General features: G+C 37.3%; 1 protein-coding gene across 5 annotated transcripts in view; it reads left to right on the top strand.

Annotated features, from left to right (window-relative positions):
* Window positions 1–18220, top strand: part of TLN2 (talin 2) — a 161541-nt gene that overhangs the window by 60848 nt on the left and 82473 nt on the right. For 4 of the 5 annotated variants that reach the window (XM_082061353.1, XM_082061352.1, XM_082061355.1 and 1 more), the window contains exons 3-9: window positions 6877–7047; window positions 9794–9891; window positions 10362–10491; window positions 11978–12130; window positions 13053–13195; window positions 14662–14789; window positions 18064–18127. In XM_082061353.1, coding sequence (XP_081917479.1) covers window positions 6912–7047; window positions 9794–9891; window positions 10362–10491; window positions 11978–12130; window positions 13053–13195; window positions 14662–14789; window positions 18064–18127 — 852 coding nt within the window. In that variant the 5' untranslated portion in view covers window positions 6877–6911. Of the gene's footprint in view, window positions 1–6876; window positions 7048–9793; window positions 9892–10361; window positions 10492–11977; window positions 12131–13052; window positions 13196–14661; window positions 14790–14821; window positions 14883–18063; window positions 18128–18220 lie in introns of those variants that run through there. The other variant, XM_082061356.1, reaches the window with a different exon arrangement.

Below are 18220 nucleotides of genomic sequence, written 5' to 3' on the forward strand. Positions count from 1 at the left end.
ATACCTGTTTCAGTTTTTATTGTTGTTAACAGAAAATACTTTGGCCATGGAGTAGCACAAACAAATTAGTGAATACACATCAGCAGTGCACATCTATTGCTGTGATGAAAGCAGTTCAGGAAACTTTTGGTGTGTCATCATGAGTTAAAAAAAAATTCATCAACTTTGTTACTGCTAAAAGCCAACTATTTAGCATATTTTAGTGCTGCTTCATACTGCAAGTATCCATAGTTGATGTTTCTAGGAAATCTTGGGGTTTTTTCATTGTATTTTGGTGCTGTGTTGCTTAACTAATTGTTAGGCAGACTGAGCCAGCACCTACAGTAAGTGTTCTAAAACATCAGATCTGGTTGTCCAGATTCATTAGCAATGTATGGATGTAATAAGGTGACTGGAATTAGACGGTGCATTTTCTGTAAGCTACTTTTTAGTAGTTTTCATACAAACTGTTCCAGGAAGTACAAAGGATCTGAGCATTTGCCAGTATGGCAATCCTTTGTGTTGCTTTTTCTGCATTCAGGAACAATTACAGGAGGATGGAGGTACTGTTGAGGTTATTAATCTATTAGGAGGGGAAATACAGAGGACTGGGGAGGGAACTGGAAGAAATAAATTTCTTGTCCCACTGTTTTGGTTTCCTGTAGTTTATTGTCGTGGTACCAAGATTGCACCAGGGGCCTAAGTGAAGAGCACCTGTAACCGTGCAGCATTTATACATGCTTAGAACTTAATATACATGCTTATCCCTTAATCCTGCTACATGACTGGTTTGACAGTACTGAACTGGAGGGGTTATTTTTCACCAGTTTAGTTCCAGATGCCAATTTCTGGTTCTATTATTTACTGATTTTTACACTACAGCATAGCTGTTCCAGCAGCTGTGGCATGTTGGTATCGCCTCAGTTCCAGTGCTAGGTTGGCTGTGCTGTGCAGTACAGAATGCTGTGCTTCTGCTGAACAGAGCACAGGGCCATGAATCAGTCTTGAATGTGTGTCTGAAAAGCAGATTTCCTGCTGTGACTGTACAGTTATATTTATCTCCCACAACAGGACACAGCTGAGCTATATGGAAGAAGGAAGTTGGGAGAGTAAATCCATGCAAAAGCTATTTGCTTCTTACTGTGGTAGCACAGACAGTAGCAGAAATCATTGTGAGGACTGATGAAGGAAGAGGAGCTGTAGGATGTGTGGAAATGAGCAAATTACTCAGCTCTGGGAGTCCTGCTAGATGTTGGATAGTTCTGTTCTGCTGCTCACAAATGACACTAGGAGCACAGGCCATTTCAAATGTCTTTCCAGTGGAAATTAAGTGTAGGTGTGCTTTGACATAAACTTTCTTCCTGTTATTTTGGGGACATTTCTCAAACAAATATATTTGTTTTTCTTCGATTTATTGTTTTGTGACTTGCTGTCCATAGCTACCTTTGTTTTCTGGCTTATTTTGTATAAAAAATAAATTAATAGAAAAGTGTTTTACAAATTCATTTCATTTCAGGGAAAATAGAATGTTCAGATCTATAAATATTTATAACTATTTAGCAAATAATGGTATTGCATCTTTTTGGTGTTTTGTGTGGTTGCTTGTTTTTTCTTTTATGTATTTAATGTCCAGACTGTTTCACTGACAATACCAACCTTACATGAGATGAAGAGATGTTGAATTATGTAAATATGGGTCCATAGAATTTCAGAAAATTTCTTTTAATGAAGAGAGATTGTTAGAAAAAAAAAATAGTTTAACTGTTCATTTAGTATGTATCTGCTTCTAAGTCCACACTTAGAGTAATTTAACAGTAACAGTATCCTAGCTCTCGCTGTTGTGAGAAGGACTGCAGGGAACTTTTGGGAAGGATACAGTAACTTGAGCTGAGAATCGAAGTTCAGGCTGTGCCAATGGAAATGTAGGTGCCTGCTGCAAGCTTGATCCTCCCGAGGTACAGTGACCAGAGGCCACGGTGGCCCAGCTGGGACAGACACCATTTCTTACTACGTGTTAGTCCTGCTCCTCTGCTGGAGAGTCCTGCTGCCTTGGATGTTTTGGCAAATCATGTGTATTATTTCTTCATAACCTAGTTCTGTCAAAAAGAAAGGGAAAGATTCTTCTAAAACACAGTGGCCAAAACGCACACACAAGTGTCAGAATTGGTTGAGAAAGTGATGATGCAAACAGAAACATTGGCAGCTGTGAGAGGGACAGCGAAGTGGGAGCTAATTGCTGCTGTGGTTATGGAGGTGCTGAACTGCAGACAGAATGGCAGGCGTTCCTCCAGCTTGAAGTTACTTTAAACAATCTTAATATTGCCTCACTCTTATGTCTTTTCAACATGTGATAATATTTTTGGGGTTTATATGTTTGAACTATTTTTGCATGTTTGCTTTGTGTGGAAGGTACCTCTGTGGGCACACAGAGGCCCGCTCATTTTTATTCAGCTACTGGTTAGAATCTTGTTTTGTTGGGATTTTCTGGAACAGGGGCACTGTGATGGTTTTACTTGAGGCCTTGACAAACACACTCTGTGTATTTGTAGGCACTGGGTTCTCTCATTTTTCTGTGCGTTTATTAGGAGCTCAGAGCTGCTGCTACCTTTCCCAAACCTGTCAGATCCGTAATCTACTACTTTAGTCTCCAGCCTTGCAAACACAATTAGTCACAGTCTGATTTAGAAATTACCTACTTGATTATTCGCAGAGTGTTAGACTTAGTACTAGTTAAACCATTGCTTCCAAAATCCTCTTAATTTCCAGGAAACCTTTGACTTCTGGTCAGCCATTCCAGAGACTGAGTGATATTGGGGAGCAGAAAGAGTCCATTATCTGCACAGAGAAATATTTAAATATGGTGTAAAATAAATGTATAGAAGATAAAGGGAACATAGAAGATATTTTTCATTTGGTTTTTTTTCTGTGATCTCAGCCCTTCTTCTTGACCAAGTTCTTAGTTCTTTTGATTAAAAACCAGCTGTCCTATTTTGGCTGTTACCTAGGAGATGGAAACTGCCTGTCCCAGTTATTGCTGAAAGCCAAGTGGGGAGGTTTTGGAGCCTGAGGGTAATTTGGAGGAGGCATATGAAAACCTTTCTCTGAAGTTTGAGAACACTGTTGGAGGAAGCTGATAACTCGTGAGCTCTTTTCATAAGATCTTTTTTGAATAAAGCATGCTTTGATGTCTCTAAAACCAAGAGCACTGAGTTGGAGGAGACCACACCACTGATTTGTTTAGGTCCTTCCTTCCTTAAGGGCTTGAATTTGACCCTGGAGAAAAGGAAGGGGGTGTTGGGAGGGCACAGGAACAGGTACCTCACTTGTAAAATTGCCTTGTCTATTAATGTAGGGCAGGCGAAAAAAGTTATTTTGCAGAGTGGAAGACCTAGGTTGAAAACTTGAGTGAGTGAGGGGAGCCACCCAAAATGTACAAGTAGTGAAAAGAAAAAAATGAAGCAGCTTCCCTATGGATGCTGTGACTCCATTTCAATGGAGCTTCATCAGAACAGATTAGATGAGCCTCTGGCAGAGACAGCAAAGGGATGCATCATTTTGCAGTGCGAGGCTCTAGGCTAGGCTGCCTCTTGAGGTTCCTTCCAGCACACATTTTTATGGCTTTTGCAGTGCATGATGTCAAAGTGAAAATATTAACAAGCTGAGAAACTATTTAATGTATTTTAAAATAACTCTCTTTTTAATCTGAATTTCAAGAAATGGGGCCTCTGTTTTTAAATTTATCAAGTGTGTGATGCAATGCTGTACTGGCTTAAGCTGCTTTCAAGTTCTGACTTTCTCTGTTCCGGATCTCACAGTTTTATCTGAATGCTCTGGTTTGCAAAATTTATGCTAACCTAGTAAAAGCAGCAGTACAAAGTGCAAAATCACAATAATTTTACCAGAATGTTTTAATTTATTTTTTATTTTCCCAGTTAAGCTTTCGTGGTCAGTTTTCCACATTTGGCATTTCTTTGCTCCTTTTTCTCCATTCATAGAGGGAGATTAGATACTGGACTGAATTTGGATGTTCCTTGATGTATGTTAGTGCCCGTTTTAAAAATCCGTTTTTGAGTGTTACATATAAAAGGGTAGAATAAAAGATTAAGTAGATTTTTCTGTTTGCAAGTAACTGTATCTATTTTCATGCCATAATCTTGGGACACATCACCTTAAAATAAAACAATATTTTCTGAAATACTAGAAGATTCAGCTATACGTAGGAAGCGTAATATTACATCACCATAACTTGCATGAGTCTCAGTACTGTCATTGCTGGCAATACAGGATTTGTATGGCATGAAACTTCAGGTGCTAATTTATGACTATTCAGTCACATGTCTAGTATTTTGTACCAGAAAGCCATCAATAATTTCATTACCCAGCAAGATTTTTCAGGTGGATCCTATTTTCTTCCTTAAAAGGAGAAGTTTAGTTTGATCTTCTAGAAGGTGCTACAATGCCTATGCAACTGTATTGTATTCACTTTGCTTCAGTGTCCGAGAATACAGATTTAGTCATCTGTATTACTCCTTTATATGTTAGCAGAAGAGAGGAGACCTCTTTTAATGCATCTACTCAAGTTTTTGTGTGGGGGTTTGTTTTTTTTTTTTCTCTCCCTGCCCACTCCCCCCACCCCCCCCCCCCCCTAGAATTATTGAGTGTGCTTGCTTTATTTCTGAGTGACTGTTTCCCTTTAACCAAAGTCATTCATACCAAATGTTAAGACTGCAGCTTGCTCATGGGGAAGTTGCTAGGAGGAGGTCAGTATTCATTTTGCTTTCTAATAGACAAGATAATCAGATGAAGTCTGAAGATGAGATGTGTGTGGCTTGCAAGTCTTAACTTCAGGTGCAATAGAAAGCAAAGAAGAGAGAGAGGAAAGCTTTTTCTAGAACTTACCTGCTCACTGGTGTCACTTTGTCATTTCCTCCTTTTAAGAGGAATAGAATATAGGTGAGAGAGATTGTTCAGAGGGTTGTGTTATAATGATCCCACTCTAATGGAGCTGGAACTGTGGCTCATGCCCTTGCCTCACTGGGAGCTGACAGCCCAGGCTTCAGAGGGCATCTGTGCATCAGAACTGCCTTCCGAGCAGCTGGCTCCGACAGTTTTTCCAGCTGTTCAGTGTGCCACTCTTTTTAACAGTGCACATAAGCACACATGAACATGATCTTTCTTCCTGGAACCATTCTGGATGGTGAAAACCTGTTCCAATCTGTGGTTTCATGGGATATTTTTGATTTTGTAATGCTCTGAGGTTTGCTTATGTATAAATGAAGTTTGTGCTAAACAGAAACCAGTTATGGTGAATCTCTATGCAAATACTACAGAGATTCATTTTTTGGCTTGCAATTATTTTGTGCTGCTGCTGTACTGAACAATTACTTCTGAAATGTAAATACCTGTTGGATGGGGTTTAGGAACTATTATTAATAGTATTTGGTAGTACGGAGAGATCTTCATCAATTTATTAATAACAGACCTCTGCCTAGAATTATTAGTTCAAAATACAGCTTGTGTTGTTATCAGACACCGATAGAGTAGGAACGCATTGAGGCATGTACATGAATATTTCTGGTATGTTTTTTCACTCACTCACCCCTTTTAATTTGTCAGATAGTCTTATCGTGTCTAGAATTTCATACTAGTAGTGAGTGGTCTTGGAAGTACTAAAAAATCTGAAGCAGGATGATGTTTACTTTGGAGAGGCAGATGGATGGGCTGCCAGAAAAATATGGGGGAGGATGACATGTTAGAGTCAAAGCTGCTCCTAAATGTTAGTGGTAGAGAAATGATTTGTCTGCTATCTGTGCCTTGGAGGAGGAATGCAATCTCTGAGCTCAGTGCATTGGTGAATTGATGAAATGTAAATGGTAGTTCCTTCCCGTTCCTTAAAGTGATTTTGCCAAACAGTACTGAGTATCTGGGCTGTAAAAAAGTTGCACAACTGGAGTTTGTTTTTGTTTAACTACTGGAAATTGTCCTGCTCAAATTATCATCAGTGGCAGTAGTCCACAGGATCTCACATCCCCCTATTTAAAATACACATGTGAATTTATGCAGAAATGATTAGGGGATTCTAGTGGATTCTAGTAGATTCTGTATTTATGCAGAAAGGACTTGAGTTCTGAAGAGTTCTTGGAGATCACTGTGGAAAGTCTAATTACGGAAGAGTGGTTTGAAATGTTATGACAGCAAGAGAAGACACTTGAGACAAAACCCAGACTATCTACAAAATGAAACAAAACAAAAAAAGCATCTGTACCTTCCTGTTTCTGTAGACAAATGCTGTCAAATTCAGTGATGATTCTGAAATAGAACTGATATGAAAAATAGCTCATTCTTGAAGCTTTGGGTAACTGCAGAACAGGATAAAAACATCTAGCAGATCTATGTGGATACTTGGAAAAAAAAAAAAGAAACGCCACAAGACACAGACACAACACAATATTGCATACTCTGGAATCTTCAGAAAGGAGAGGTTATGTACTAAGAAAATCCTGTTTTCATTTAAGTAGTTGTTGTAAACTGTGAGTTACCAGCTAATTGAAATGTAATAAAAAGGTGTCTTGAGAGAAAATCATTTTCTGTCAGTAGTAAATAGGCTGACAATAAACCCAATAAGTGTATTGTTTACATATGCACCATTTTGACATACCTCAGACAAAATATCAACCTTTAATTGTACACAGATTTTTGAAAAATGATTTCCAATATGCTGAGAGAAATACATGTTTTGGATTATTACTAGCTTAATGATGCTAATGAGACTATATATTAATAGAACTTCATTTGAATATATGTAATTCTACTGAACTATTTTTTAATCAGAAAGTTGAGCGTATTAAAACATTAAATGGAAAATTCTAAGCAATAATGCCATTACTGCTTTTCCAGATACTTCAGTAGGAGCTTGCAAGTGACTTGCCACCATGGTAGCTCTTTCCTTGAAGATCTGTGTCCGCCAGTGCAACGTAGTGAAGACGATGCAGTTTGAACCCTCCACTGCAGTGTATGATGCCTGTAGAGTTATTCGTGAACGAGTGCCTGAGGCTCAGACAGGGCAAGGTGAGTTCCCCTATTTGTCCTTAGTAAATTCATTGGTTGAACTGAAAATAGACGTAGACCATGGTGGTTTTTTTCTTTCTTTGTTTTACACACTGTTCACTTCCTCTGTTTATCTCTCTAGTTGGAGGGGGTTTTTAAAAAATTATTATTTAAATCATAAGGCTCTGGAGTGACAGACACAAAGTGAAGACAGATGATTAAGTGACAGAAGGTAGCTGCGTTCTTTTTGTTCCTTACATTGTGACAGAGGTTTTTCTACAAAGGATACTTTTTTGTGGAACTTCGACTTCTTAAATAAATTGCTTGTTTGCTTGAAAAAAGTTTTTCCCTACTTAGAAAGCAATTTTTATGGTATAATTTTTTTTAAAAGCAATATTTGTGATAATGCTTTCTAGAAAAACCTGTGCAGACTTATTTTGTGCCTCACCATAGGAAGGGACAACAGAAATTGCAAAAGAATGGCTGGACATCTCCAAAATGTGCAAAGGGAAATGTTTGAAACCAGTTATTTTCATAAGTAAAAGCATCACCATGCTGGGCGTATCATAGTCAGAATGCTGCTCCATGTTAGTAAAATTTAACTGTCTGTACCTATTGAGCAACTTAGGTCAATGCAGGCTATGAAATGTGTCTTAATTTGGATGAAAGCTCTGATTTAAATGTAATCAAAGTTGTTAAAAAAAATTCAGATTCCTCAGAATCTTTTGGTGCTATACTGCATATAATACCACTGGAATGTAATTCTTAAAGCAGATTGTTTGAGTTTTATGCACAGCTCTCAACCTTTAGAGCTGTTTTGAAAAGCTTGTCTGAATTGTTAGAAAAACTTAACAGTAATGGACAGTATTACCGTTACTTAGAAATGCTGCTCCTTCGCAGGAGTCCTTAGAAAGCCTCATTATACAGCTTCAGTTTGCTGTGCATTTCTACCATACTGATCTCTCACAGCAGCTCTCTTGAATAGCTGTTGCATTCAGAGAAGCTGAGTAATAAATATTCCTGAACACTGCAAACCTCATAGAAAAGCCTAGGAACTCTTTGATTATACAGAGGGGTTTTTCCTTCATATATGATTGCAGTGCAGCTCTAAACTTCAAACAACTTTATGAAGTTGAGTGATGAATAGAAAGAAGGTTACCATAACAAATCCTTTTCCCTTCTTTGTGGCTGTGAAAATGTGTTTGCTTGTTCAGAGGGCTCGCAGAGGTGCAGTATAGACTGATCAAACTCATTCCTGTGCCACAGAAAATGTAATTGTCCTGTGTTTTGACTGTCAGCCATGCACATTTCACTTCTCCAACAGGCTTGCGTGGTGCCACAAAAGTGGTCGTGGTGTTAAGAGTGAGCTGCACAGCTACTCTGACTTCATTACTAGGGTGCGTCCCTCCGAAAGGAATATCAGAGCAGTCTGTTCTTCCTTGGTAATTCTGTGCTCTCTGCAAGGCGCTTTCTGTGCTTCTAAAGGTCACAACCTATTTATAGGCACAAATCCTAAAAATTTACATAACTGACTCTGTACTGAATTTGTCATAAACATCTCTGTATGTATGGATCACTGGGTGTTTCAGTGGAATTTTTAATTAGGGTTGGCAAGCTAAATTTTTCTTCTTGTTCAGTTGGTTTTGGAAGGATTCTTCCTTTTAAATTGTGTATCTGTAAGTTGGTTGCACTTCTCTTAATTAAGACTAAGCTCTTTTATATGCTTGCATGAGTAACAATGTGTTCAATGTAAATGCTGTTAAATGTAAATTGTTGCTATGCATGATATATAAAGATGAAACATTGTCCAAAAATTGTGGCTAGTTTTACCTGACTTTCTGATCAGAGGATCTGAACACATGGCTGGAAAACAAAGGAGGTACCACCCTGCCCTGAGCTGTTTAACAGGCTGAGTGCACGCAGCTGGCCAGCTTGGGTGAAAAGCATCTGTTAAACTGTAGAACTGCACTTAGAGCAGGCTCAGCTGATGAACAGTAGTTTACACTGTTTGTGATAGTGAAGTGCACTCTATCAATTCTTCATGCAAATATTTATCAAGAAGAGATGCTTTGGTTAACAGTCATGGTCCTTCATTTTGTATATCTGGAGTTTAGTCTTTGAAGCCTAAGCCTGGGTTTGTTCTTATGTGACAATGAGAGTTGTAGTTTACTTGTGATCCTGAAAGAATCAATTGGCATGTGTTCAGGCTGCAACAGATGTAAGTTTTTCCTGAAGTTGTTATTATGGATATAATTCCAGAAGCCTTGCATTTTTTCAAATGCCTAAACCTGAGGTGTCTACCAGAAAGATTCCTAAGTATAGCGTAAGCTCAGTATGTGAGCAATTGAAAACAAAGAATATTTTTATTTTAAATAGAACTACTGCTTCAAATAGTATGCTATAGTTAAGTCCAAACTGCTTCTGCGTGTGGCTAGTCAATTCCAAAGCAGGACCTATAAGCATTTTTTAAAAGTCAGCTTGAAGAGAAATAATTACAAATGTACTATAAATTACACAGTAGATGTGACATGTTCTTGCTTAGTGAAGCTTTTGTTCAAGTCTTCTATAAAGCCTGATACACCCTGCTATTTGCTGCCAAGCTAAATATTTTCTGAAACACAGAAAAGATTTCTATCCAAGTTCATTAAAAATGGAAGACAAGTTTAATGGAAGCTCAACCTCAAAGCTGAATAACTTTGAATAAAACCATGTTGGCCTTATTAGGTTTGATATTTTTCAATGAGTCTCCATCTCTTCTGTTCCACAGCCTCTGATTATGGGTTGTTCTTGTCAGATGAAGATCCTCGAAAAGGTATATGGCTGGAGGCTGGAAGAACACTGGATTATTATATGCTGAGAAATGGGGTATGGTGCAAGCCTGTTGCTTCTTTCATCAATGTGTGTTTAGAAAACTTGTTTCCCAAATAGCAAGAGGAATGTTGAGCATTTGGAGGGATAGGAAGGTCCTGAGTCTACTCCTGAAACTGGCCTACTTCTCTTCCTTGCTGTGCCTCAGTGGTTCATTAGTCTGGTTGTTGCTGTGAGCCATCCTTCTTAGATGCTAAGCTGGTTGGTGCAGCATAAAGATGCTTTGGTCTATCCTGCCCTGTCCAGGTTTTGGTCTTGTCGGCTAGGGCAAGTTATTGAAAAATTACATTGGTAAACTAGAAGTAGTCACTTCTCAAGTTTATGTGAATAAGTTTGCTTTACACTATAACAAAGGTAAAATCCAGCTTTGGCGGTGGGGATGGAATCACGGTTTAAGCACGTAAGTTAGTGTGTTGGTTTGTGGTGGCTTCCAAAAACATTTAGCAACAGTAATTTTTACTTCCTAGGATATACTGGAGTACAAAAAGAAACAGAGACCTCAGAAAATACGTATGTTGGATGGTTCAGTGAAAACAGTCATGGTGGATGATTCTAAAACAGTTGGTGAATTGCTGGTTACCATTTGCAGCAGGATAGGTAAGATTTTGGAACCCACTTCCTTAAAAAATACATTTTCTGCCATATTTACATATTGGTTTTTTGGATGTTATGTCTATTAGTGGCTAGAAATTGGCATATATGTAAAACAAACAAACAAAAACAAAAACCCAAAACAAAAATACCACCCCAAACAAAAACCAACCCGCCCCAAACCCCACAACTTTGATATCAGTTAACATTTACCAAATACTTTTTTGACATCTGTGTCTAGGTTTTATGAAAGATGGTAGGAGTTAGTTATAGCCTTAAACTTCAGTATTACAAAGTAATCTGACAGTACAGTTAGATATTATTATTATTATTATTATTATTATTATTATTATTATTATTATTATCCTTTTACATGTGCTTTCTTGCTATGTGGTAGAGAATGGGATAAAATATAAACAGGTGTGATAAAAGAAATATTGTTAACCTAAACTTAGGGCTCTATGTTATCATGATTAAGAGTTGATCACAGCACCATTTCATTTGTGAAACAACATATAGAAGCCATCGAGAGCAGCTGACCAAAATGGTGTTGTATTGGTCTGTCTTTATATTAATCTAAGTAGGGACATATTTGAAAACTAATTCATATTTACCTATAAACACGCATCCAACTTGGATTAGTTTAAATAATCTTAAACACTTGCTTAATTCTCGTTTAGAATAATAGTAGCCTTAATTTAGATTAATTTACTGGGAAAATGAAATAGGCTAAATTTAAATTCATCCATGTGGATTTTGTTTTAGTGTTTCTATGCTGGATTCTAATGTGCTCTAACTAATTTACTTGACAAATTAGTTCGACTTACTTTCATGAATTTGATCATGTAGGTAAGCGTTTAATTTGCTTTCCTGTATAGCATAAGCATGCTTTACCAAACAGATAAAGAAAACCAAGCAGAATAAAGCAATGAGAGCAACTTAACACATATGCTAAATGTTGTGAACTGATTTTTAATCCAGTTTAATGTAAAATTCATAGGAGTCTAAAAAAAAATCTTTCTTACATGGTTTCTATTCCTCAGTCTGCTCTGCCACATTTCTTCTACACAAGCTGAAATTACTCAGTTCTCAGGAAGCAATTGTAGGCATCCATGGAAGGAAATTTACAATGGCATGTCACCATTCTGGAATTCATTGCTATTTAAAATTCCATCATGTTTTTAAACTGGTACCTTCTGTTGGTAGATAACAAAAAAGCTTAATACCTTTCTGAAAATGGCAAATGCAGCATATGATGAAGGGATGATGTATTTTAAGGATATTGCCAGATACTGGAGAGATGTCTTGAGTGTGAAAATTGTAGATTATTCTTGAGATCTCCTTCCCCATACAGTTTTAGGATTTCATCTGGAATATCTTTACTATACTTGAAATTAAGATTTGGTGGTTTAATATATGGAAAAGAATATTTCACCTGTCATAAAATGTATTAAATTTTTGTTACATACACCAGATTTCTTTATAATTCCAGGAATAACAAATTATGAGGAATATTCCTTAATCCAGGAAAGCATTGAAGAGAAGAAAGAGGAGAGTACAGGAACGCTTAAGAAAGATAGGACATTGTTGCGTGATGAAAGAAAAATGGAAAAACTGAAGGCAAAGCTTCATACAGATGATGATTGTGAGTAGTATAATTCAGGATCATTCTTCGATAAATATCTTTTCACAGTATAGTACAAGAAAACCATACAGGAATGCTTTTTTAGATTCTTCAGTGTGTCTCAGATGATCCTTTTCATCTGTATATATATGATGTTGTCTACTACCGAGTTATTTTAAAATTGGGTAAATGGACAAGTTATTGCCTCTAGCTATGAGAGTTAGCAGATCTTTTGAAGCGTGGTGTGGTTTTTGATGTGGTGTGTGTTTGTTTGTTGTTGGTGTTGGTTTTTTTACTTTTTTGGTAGGGGAGCTATAACTTAAGTGTGAAGGGTCACTTCTTTATTTACCATTCTCACCTCTTCATTAAGGTTAGATATTTAAATATTGATGCTTACTGAAAGCCATTAAAAGGTAGTTTGTCTTTGAAGGTATAAATTTTAAGTGTAGATGGGGTTTGCCAAAGAACTAAGACAGTATTTGTTTTGTTTTATGTGTAAAGTCATGAGAAGCATTTTTTCGATTTTACATTAGGGCACTGAGATGAACTGAGAGTGGTAGAATGATGTTTTAAAATTGTATTCAGGGATAAGAGAAGTAAACAAAACAATTGGCTTTGGGGGAGAAACTTGGTAAACTTTTAAGTAGTTTTGCAATGAAGCTTTGAAGATCTAAATTTATTATTAAAACATTGCTGTAAGTTGTTTCTTCAAAAATATAAATGATGTCTTATGCTGTAGTAAATTCTTATTTCTCAGCAGTGCTGCTCTTAAATTCTCATTTGTAGCAACCTTCAATCCTAACTAGAAACAGAAATGAAAGCAACATTTTCTGCAGTTTCCTGATCCAGTGGAAATGCCAATTATCCCATGATTTTCACAACAGCTATTAACAGTTGCAACACTGTGTATTTAACAATGTGCATGTCTGTGGTTCTGTTACAGTAAATTGGCTAGATCACAGCCGAACATTTAGAGAACAAGGAGTCGATGAAAATGAGACATTACTGTTGAGACGAAAGTTCTTCTATTCAGACCAGAATGTAGATTCAAGAGATCCTGTGCAACTTAATTTGCTTTATGTTCAGGTACAGTATGTGGACTAGAAGTACAGGTTCTACCTTGTCTGAGGAAACTTTTGTAGGTTAATTAGAAAGTATCTGTTGCTGAAGTACCCAGTCTTCTAGAATTCCAGTTCTGGATGTGCTTTTATTTTACTTTCTGGTCTGTCCCTCCAAGAACATGTGACAGTACTGAGGCTTTGCTGATTCTTTTTAATGAAATACTTTCAACCCAATAATGGACATTGAACGAAAAATCCACTGACTTTCATGTCCTTGTCCTGGTTTCCTTAAAATTCATGAATGTATTTAGTGTGTTTTTTAGTTCTTCTCCCCATTTTAGTTCTTCTCTAGGTGATGCTTTCTTTGTAATATGGAATGTCAGGTCAGTCTTGGAACCAACTTTCTGTTGCTTGTCTCCTTTCTCTTCCACCTGATCAGTGGGAGTGCTGTTTCTGTGCTCCCTCCCCAGTCTTCAGCCCAGCGGGCACACCAGGCTGGCAGGCATCCTGTTCAAATGGGCCAGATCATGTTCCATGGTGGGAGCCCACCTAGGCAGGTTCTACAGTCTGTCAGAGGTACTATACGTACCTTAGCAAAGCTTAGAGTTTTATGCAGAAAATGCTATTTAACTGAAGGCTCCAGTGCAGTTGCCTGTAATGCAGTCTCATATATAGGCTTTTAAACCCTTCATGGTTTTTTAGTTTTTAAAATAATAATTAAAAAAAAGCTTAACAAATGTTCATTTTTTATACTTGCAGCTGATTTAAATGGGATTGATCTAAATTACATTTTTAACCTCTGAAGCAGAAGATAAAGATGGCATTGCCTGTAAGACTGCATTACATTTTTCATGTATTTTAGAAGACTGTATCAAACTTAGCTGTACTCCTGCCACTTAGATATTTCTTGCAGGCTACTGTTATGGCAGTATGTGTTAATACTGACATGACATTGTTTGGTATATGGATAGATGAGCCTTCCGTTGCCAGACCTATAACATCCATCATCTTCTGTGACTGCTGGAAGGAAGGAAAATGCTGCTTGCCTTCTCCTGATGCCTTTTCTATAATAGTAATCTGTTTTTACTAAGTATGCAGGTCATTTTTCCCTGCTGTTGTAAGGTGATAAGAGCTTTTATGTGTTTGTATGTACACATACATATATATCTGTATATATATGTGTGTATGTGCACTTAAGTGTATATACATATGTAGTACTTTATATATATGTGCAGCAGGAGGTAGGTGTCAGGTCATCCTTTTGATGGAAGTTACAATGGTGGTTTCAATAAGTCTCTTTAGATATTCACTAGAAAATAATCCAGCCTGTTGTTTATTTTATTAGTCATAAACACATCCAGAATGGAATAATAAAGACATTCAGACAGAAAAGTGTGTTGCTGAATTCTTTGTGTTGAAGCTTCCAAGGAATTTCAGAGATGTAATAGTTATTTTGGATGTTGCTGACCTGTGTTTGCTTACTTTCTGTAGGCTCGTGATGACATTCTGAATGGTTCCCATCCTGTCTCCTTTGAGAAGGCCTGTGAGTTTGGAGGCTTTCAAGCACAGATCCAGTTCGGACCTCATGTAGAACACAAACACAAACCTGGATTTTTAGAGTAAACACTTCTAACTTCTAAATTTGGGTGACCTCAAGTGTAACTAATGTTGAGTTGCCACAGACTAAATGCATTTTAGTACTCCATGCAGAGGTAATCAGATTGCGTGTTTTCTGTAGCGATCTCCCTGTGAAAGGAACCTTATTACACAAATCTGCAACCCCAACTGATGAGGGGAATTTTGGCAGTGGATTGTTAGGCAGCACAGGGCACCAGCTCCCCCCAGGGTGCCATTTAAGTATGCAGCTGGATTCCCTAACCACCTGGTAATGTGAGAGATCTGGATTTTGTTCTTAGAAGTCTACTACTGCAAGCATTTAGTAATGCCATGTGTGAATTATGCGTACATCAGTATGTATCACAGATGTTTGATTTTCTAGGAAAGTACATGAATGGAAAGATGCTTTGTCATTTGAATAAAGTTAATATTGCTGTGTGTAGAGGTTAAGTTTTCCAAAGCTGTTAGTGGCATTAATCAGTTGTTCAGATTCAGCCTCTCATGGCATTGTACAAAAGGAGATCTAGAATTGTGCTCTTTGTTTCAGAGGTGGACTGAAGTCCTGCTTACAAGTGACCCATCCTTAAACCTTTATTGTGATGCCTACTTTATTGCTATCAGCAGGACAAGTTTAGTTTGACTGAAATTTTGAGATGTCTTGTTTTTCTACCGATTTTAATTTTTCTGTTTGGTTTGCCTGCACCGGAATTAACTTGAGGGCTGGAGTCTCAGGAAAGGAATGCAGGAAGGTTAAAGAAAGCCATTTACTGCACAGCCCATTAAACCTTCCCTATATATGATGGTCATAGATACCTTAATGGGATGCACAAAACAATGGGCACATTTTTAGTTTCTGTCGCGTTTCCACTGGCTGAGTGCTCAGTGCTGACTCTTAGACTTTCTTTGTGAGCCTGAGCCTGGGGTTTACTCTATCACAGGGAATCGCTTTAAAATATCAGCTTGCTTTGGAACATGCAGTGCTGCAACATGGGTTGTTTGAAACACTTCACTCCTGAAAGGTTTTCCTGAAGTAGCAGTTCAGTTATGCAAACAAACCATGTGAATAAGCATCCTTCAATTCCAATTAATAATCAGCTTTTCTTTGTACTGTATGTTTGTTTGCTGCTGATGGGCTCACGAACCTTTCCTGATAGAGCTACTGATGTCTCCAAGAATTATGGAGACCCTATGTAATAGCTTCAGTGTGCTCTTAGTTCTTATTCCCTAGAATTGTGACCAGTTACGCAACAATCTTCCTCTGGGACTAGTCCATTGTCTACTTATTCTTCCCTTCTCCCTCCACTCACTCAAGAGTATTCCTGCAGCAAACCATTAGGGTATTGCTTCATGACAAGTGTGTCATGGTAATGATTTCAAGAGTTAGGTGTTCCCAGCAAACTTAACCAGCAAACTGCTGTACAGAGTTTAGTTGCTTTTCAAATAAGAAAGTAATTATGTTTCATGTTAACTGTATACTCTAGCTCAATACGTGAAATACATTTGGGAGGTGTCCATTCACTCACCATTGAAACCTGAACGTGCTACAGATTCCCCTAAGGAGAGTCTGTCAGCTCATACAGAAAACAGCATGTAACAGAGTAGTATTATTTCATAGCATTGTTCTGAAACAGCTTAGTTTATTTTGCCATGTCTGTAATATGTTTATACAGAGAGATCTTTTGTATCCTTTTTTTGTCATTGATAAATGATTCCTGGCACAGATGAAGATTATTGCCTGTGTCTTGTCAGCCCTTTCGTATTTGTGGTTGGAATTTCCTTGAAGCTTATGCCAAAATAAGTTGTGAAAGCTCTTAAACTATCAAATGGCAAATAGTCTTCCCTTCATGCCCTTCCTCATACAGCTGGAGTTTTGTATTGTACCTACACTGTGTTTAAATTTGCTGCAAGAATATCTAATAAAGAGCTCATACTGTTCATATGCAGATAGGAAAGGATCAGCTAAAACTGCCCACCCCTGCTCTTTATTTCCAAGCATGCTTGGTGACCAATAAGCTCAGTTCTTTGATCTAGCCTATTTTACTGTTTTAAACTGTCTTTTTCAAGAACATTGGATATACCTTTATGCTAATGAAAAACAGTCAATATGTTGGCATTGGTGTATATATTTTTTTTAAGAACCACAGGAACAAATAGTAAATTCAGTTAAATAAACACTGCTCACTGTTAGATTTTTTTTAACTGAGTTCACTATCGCATTGTCATAATGTGTAATTTAAGAGATTAAGGAGAGCTAAATGACAATATGTCCCAGGTGGTTTTGCTAACTCCAGTAAACAAGCTGCTACAGAAAGTGAAACTATTGTTGCATCATAAAGGATATATCATGATTACAGGTAGCATTAAAATAATTTCAGTCTGTTTACAGCTAACATTTCACCTTTTCAGTTGGGGTGATTACTTGTCTATTGATTGAAAAAATAATAGAAAGCGATACAAGGAAAAAAAGTCTGATCTAACTGCCAGTTACATGTGCAAGAATATATCAGTTGGTGCTTAGATCATAATTGATACTGATACGTCTTCAAGTTGGGGGATGTTTGGCTGAGATAAAGGGTGTATTTTATTCTACTGCATGGAGGTACAGGTGAGGTGTTTAAAGATTCTTTCGGACTGAATTCTGCCATGGAGTCTGAACTTGTTTGGTTTACTTTGTGTTCAGAGCCCCTCAGAATCTGAGTGCTACAGAAATTAGGACTGGTAATTTATGACTGGTTTTGAGATAGTGACCGTTATTAAGTATCCACTTAAAATGGCTTTGCACTTTTTCAGTAAATTATTAGTGTTCTAACATTTCTTGGAAGACATAAAGGAAGAACTTGGTCCTGCACATCAGTAAATCAAAGTGCTACTTTAAAGTAATAGCAGTGTCTTAACTCAGACACAGAGCTGACTCAAGCTTCAATGTCCCCTTCTTCCCCCAGATTACAATATTTAGATGTGAACCCCTCTGAACTGCTGAGAGATATTGTATAGTTTAAGAATGAAATGTGTCACAGCTATTATTTACTTTTGATGACTTTTGCAGACATTAAGAGGTATTACATGGGGATGTAACTAAAGTGTTTTTCTTAATTATGTAAGCTATTATCTCGCGTTCAAACTACTTAGCCAGAGTTTTGTTTCATTGTATAGGTATTTTATGCCCATTTTAGGAAGCTTGGGGGACTTATTGCCAATAAAGGAACATGGAAAGCATCTCTCCTCAAGAAGGCACCATTAACTATGGAAATGTTGGTTTGTTTTTTTTTTTCCTAGCCTAAAAGAATTCCTGCCTAAAGAATATACCAAACAAAGAGGGGCTGAAAAGAGAATATTTCAGGTAATTGTGAGGCTGAAAAACCTATTATAGTTTCACTTCCTTTATAAGAATAACAAGCTTTCACAGGTGTATACTCTGTATATACTTGAATTG

The sequence above is a fragment of the Streptopelia decaocto genome (assembly GCF_964273445.1).
Source record: "Streptopelia decaocto genome assembly, chromosome: 9".
NCBI classification, from domain to species: domain Eukaryota; kingdom Metazoa; phylum Chordata; class Aves; order Columbiformes; family Columbidae; genus Streptopelia; species Streptopelia decaocto.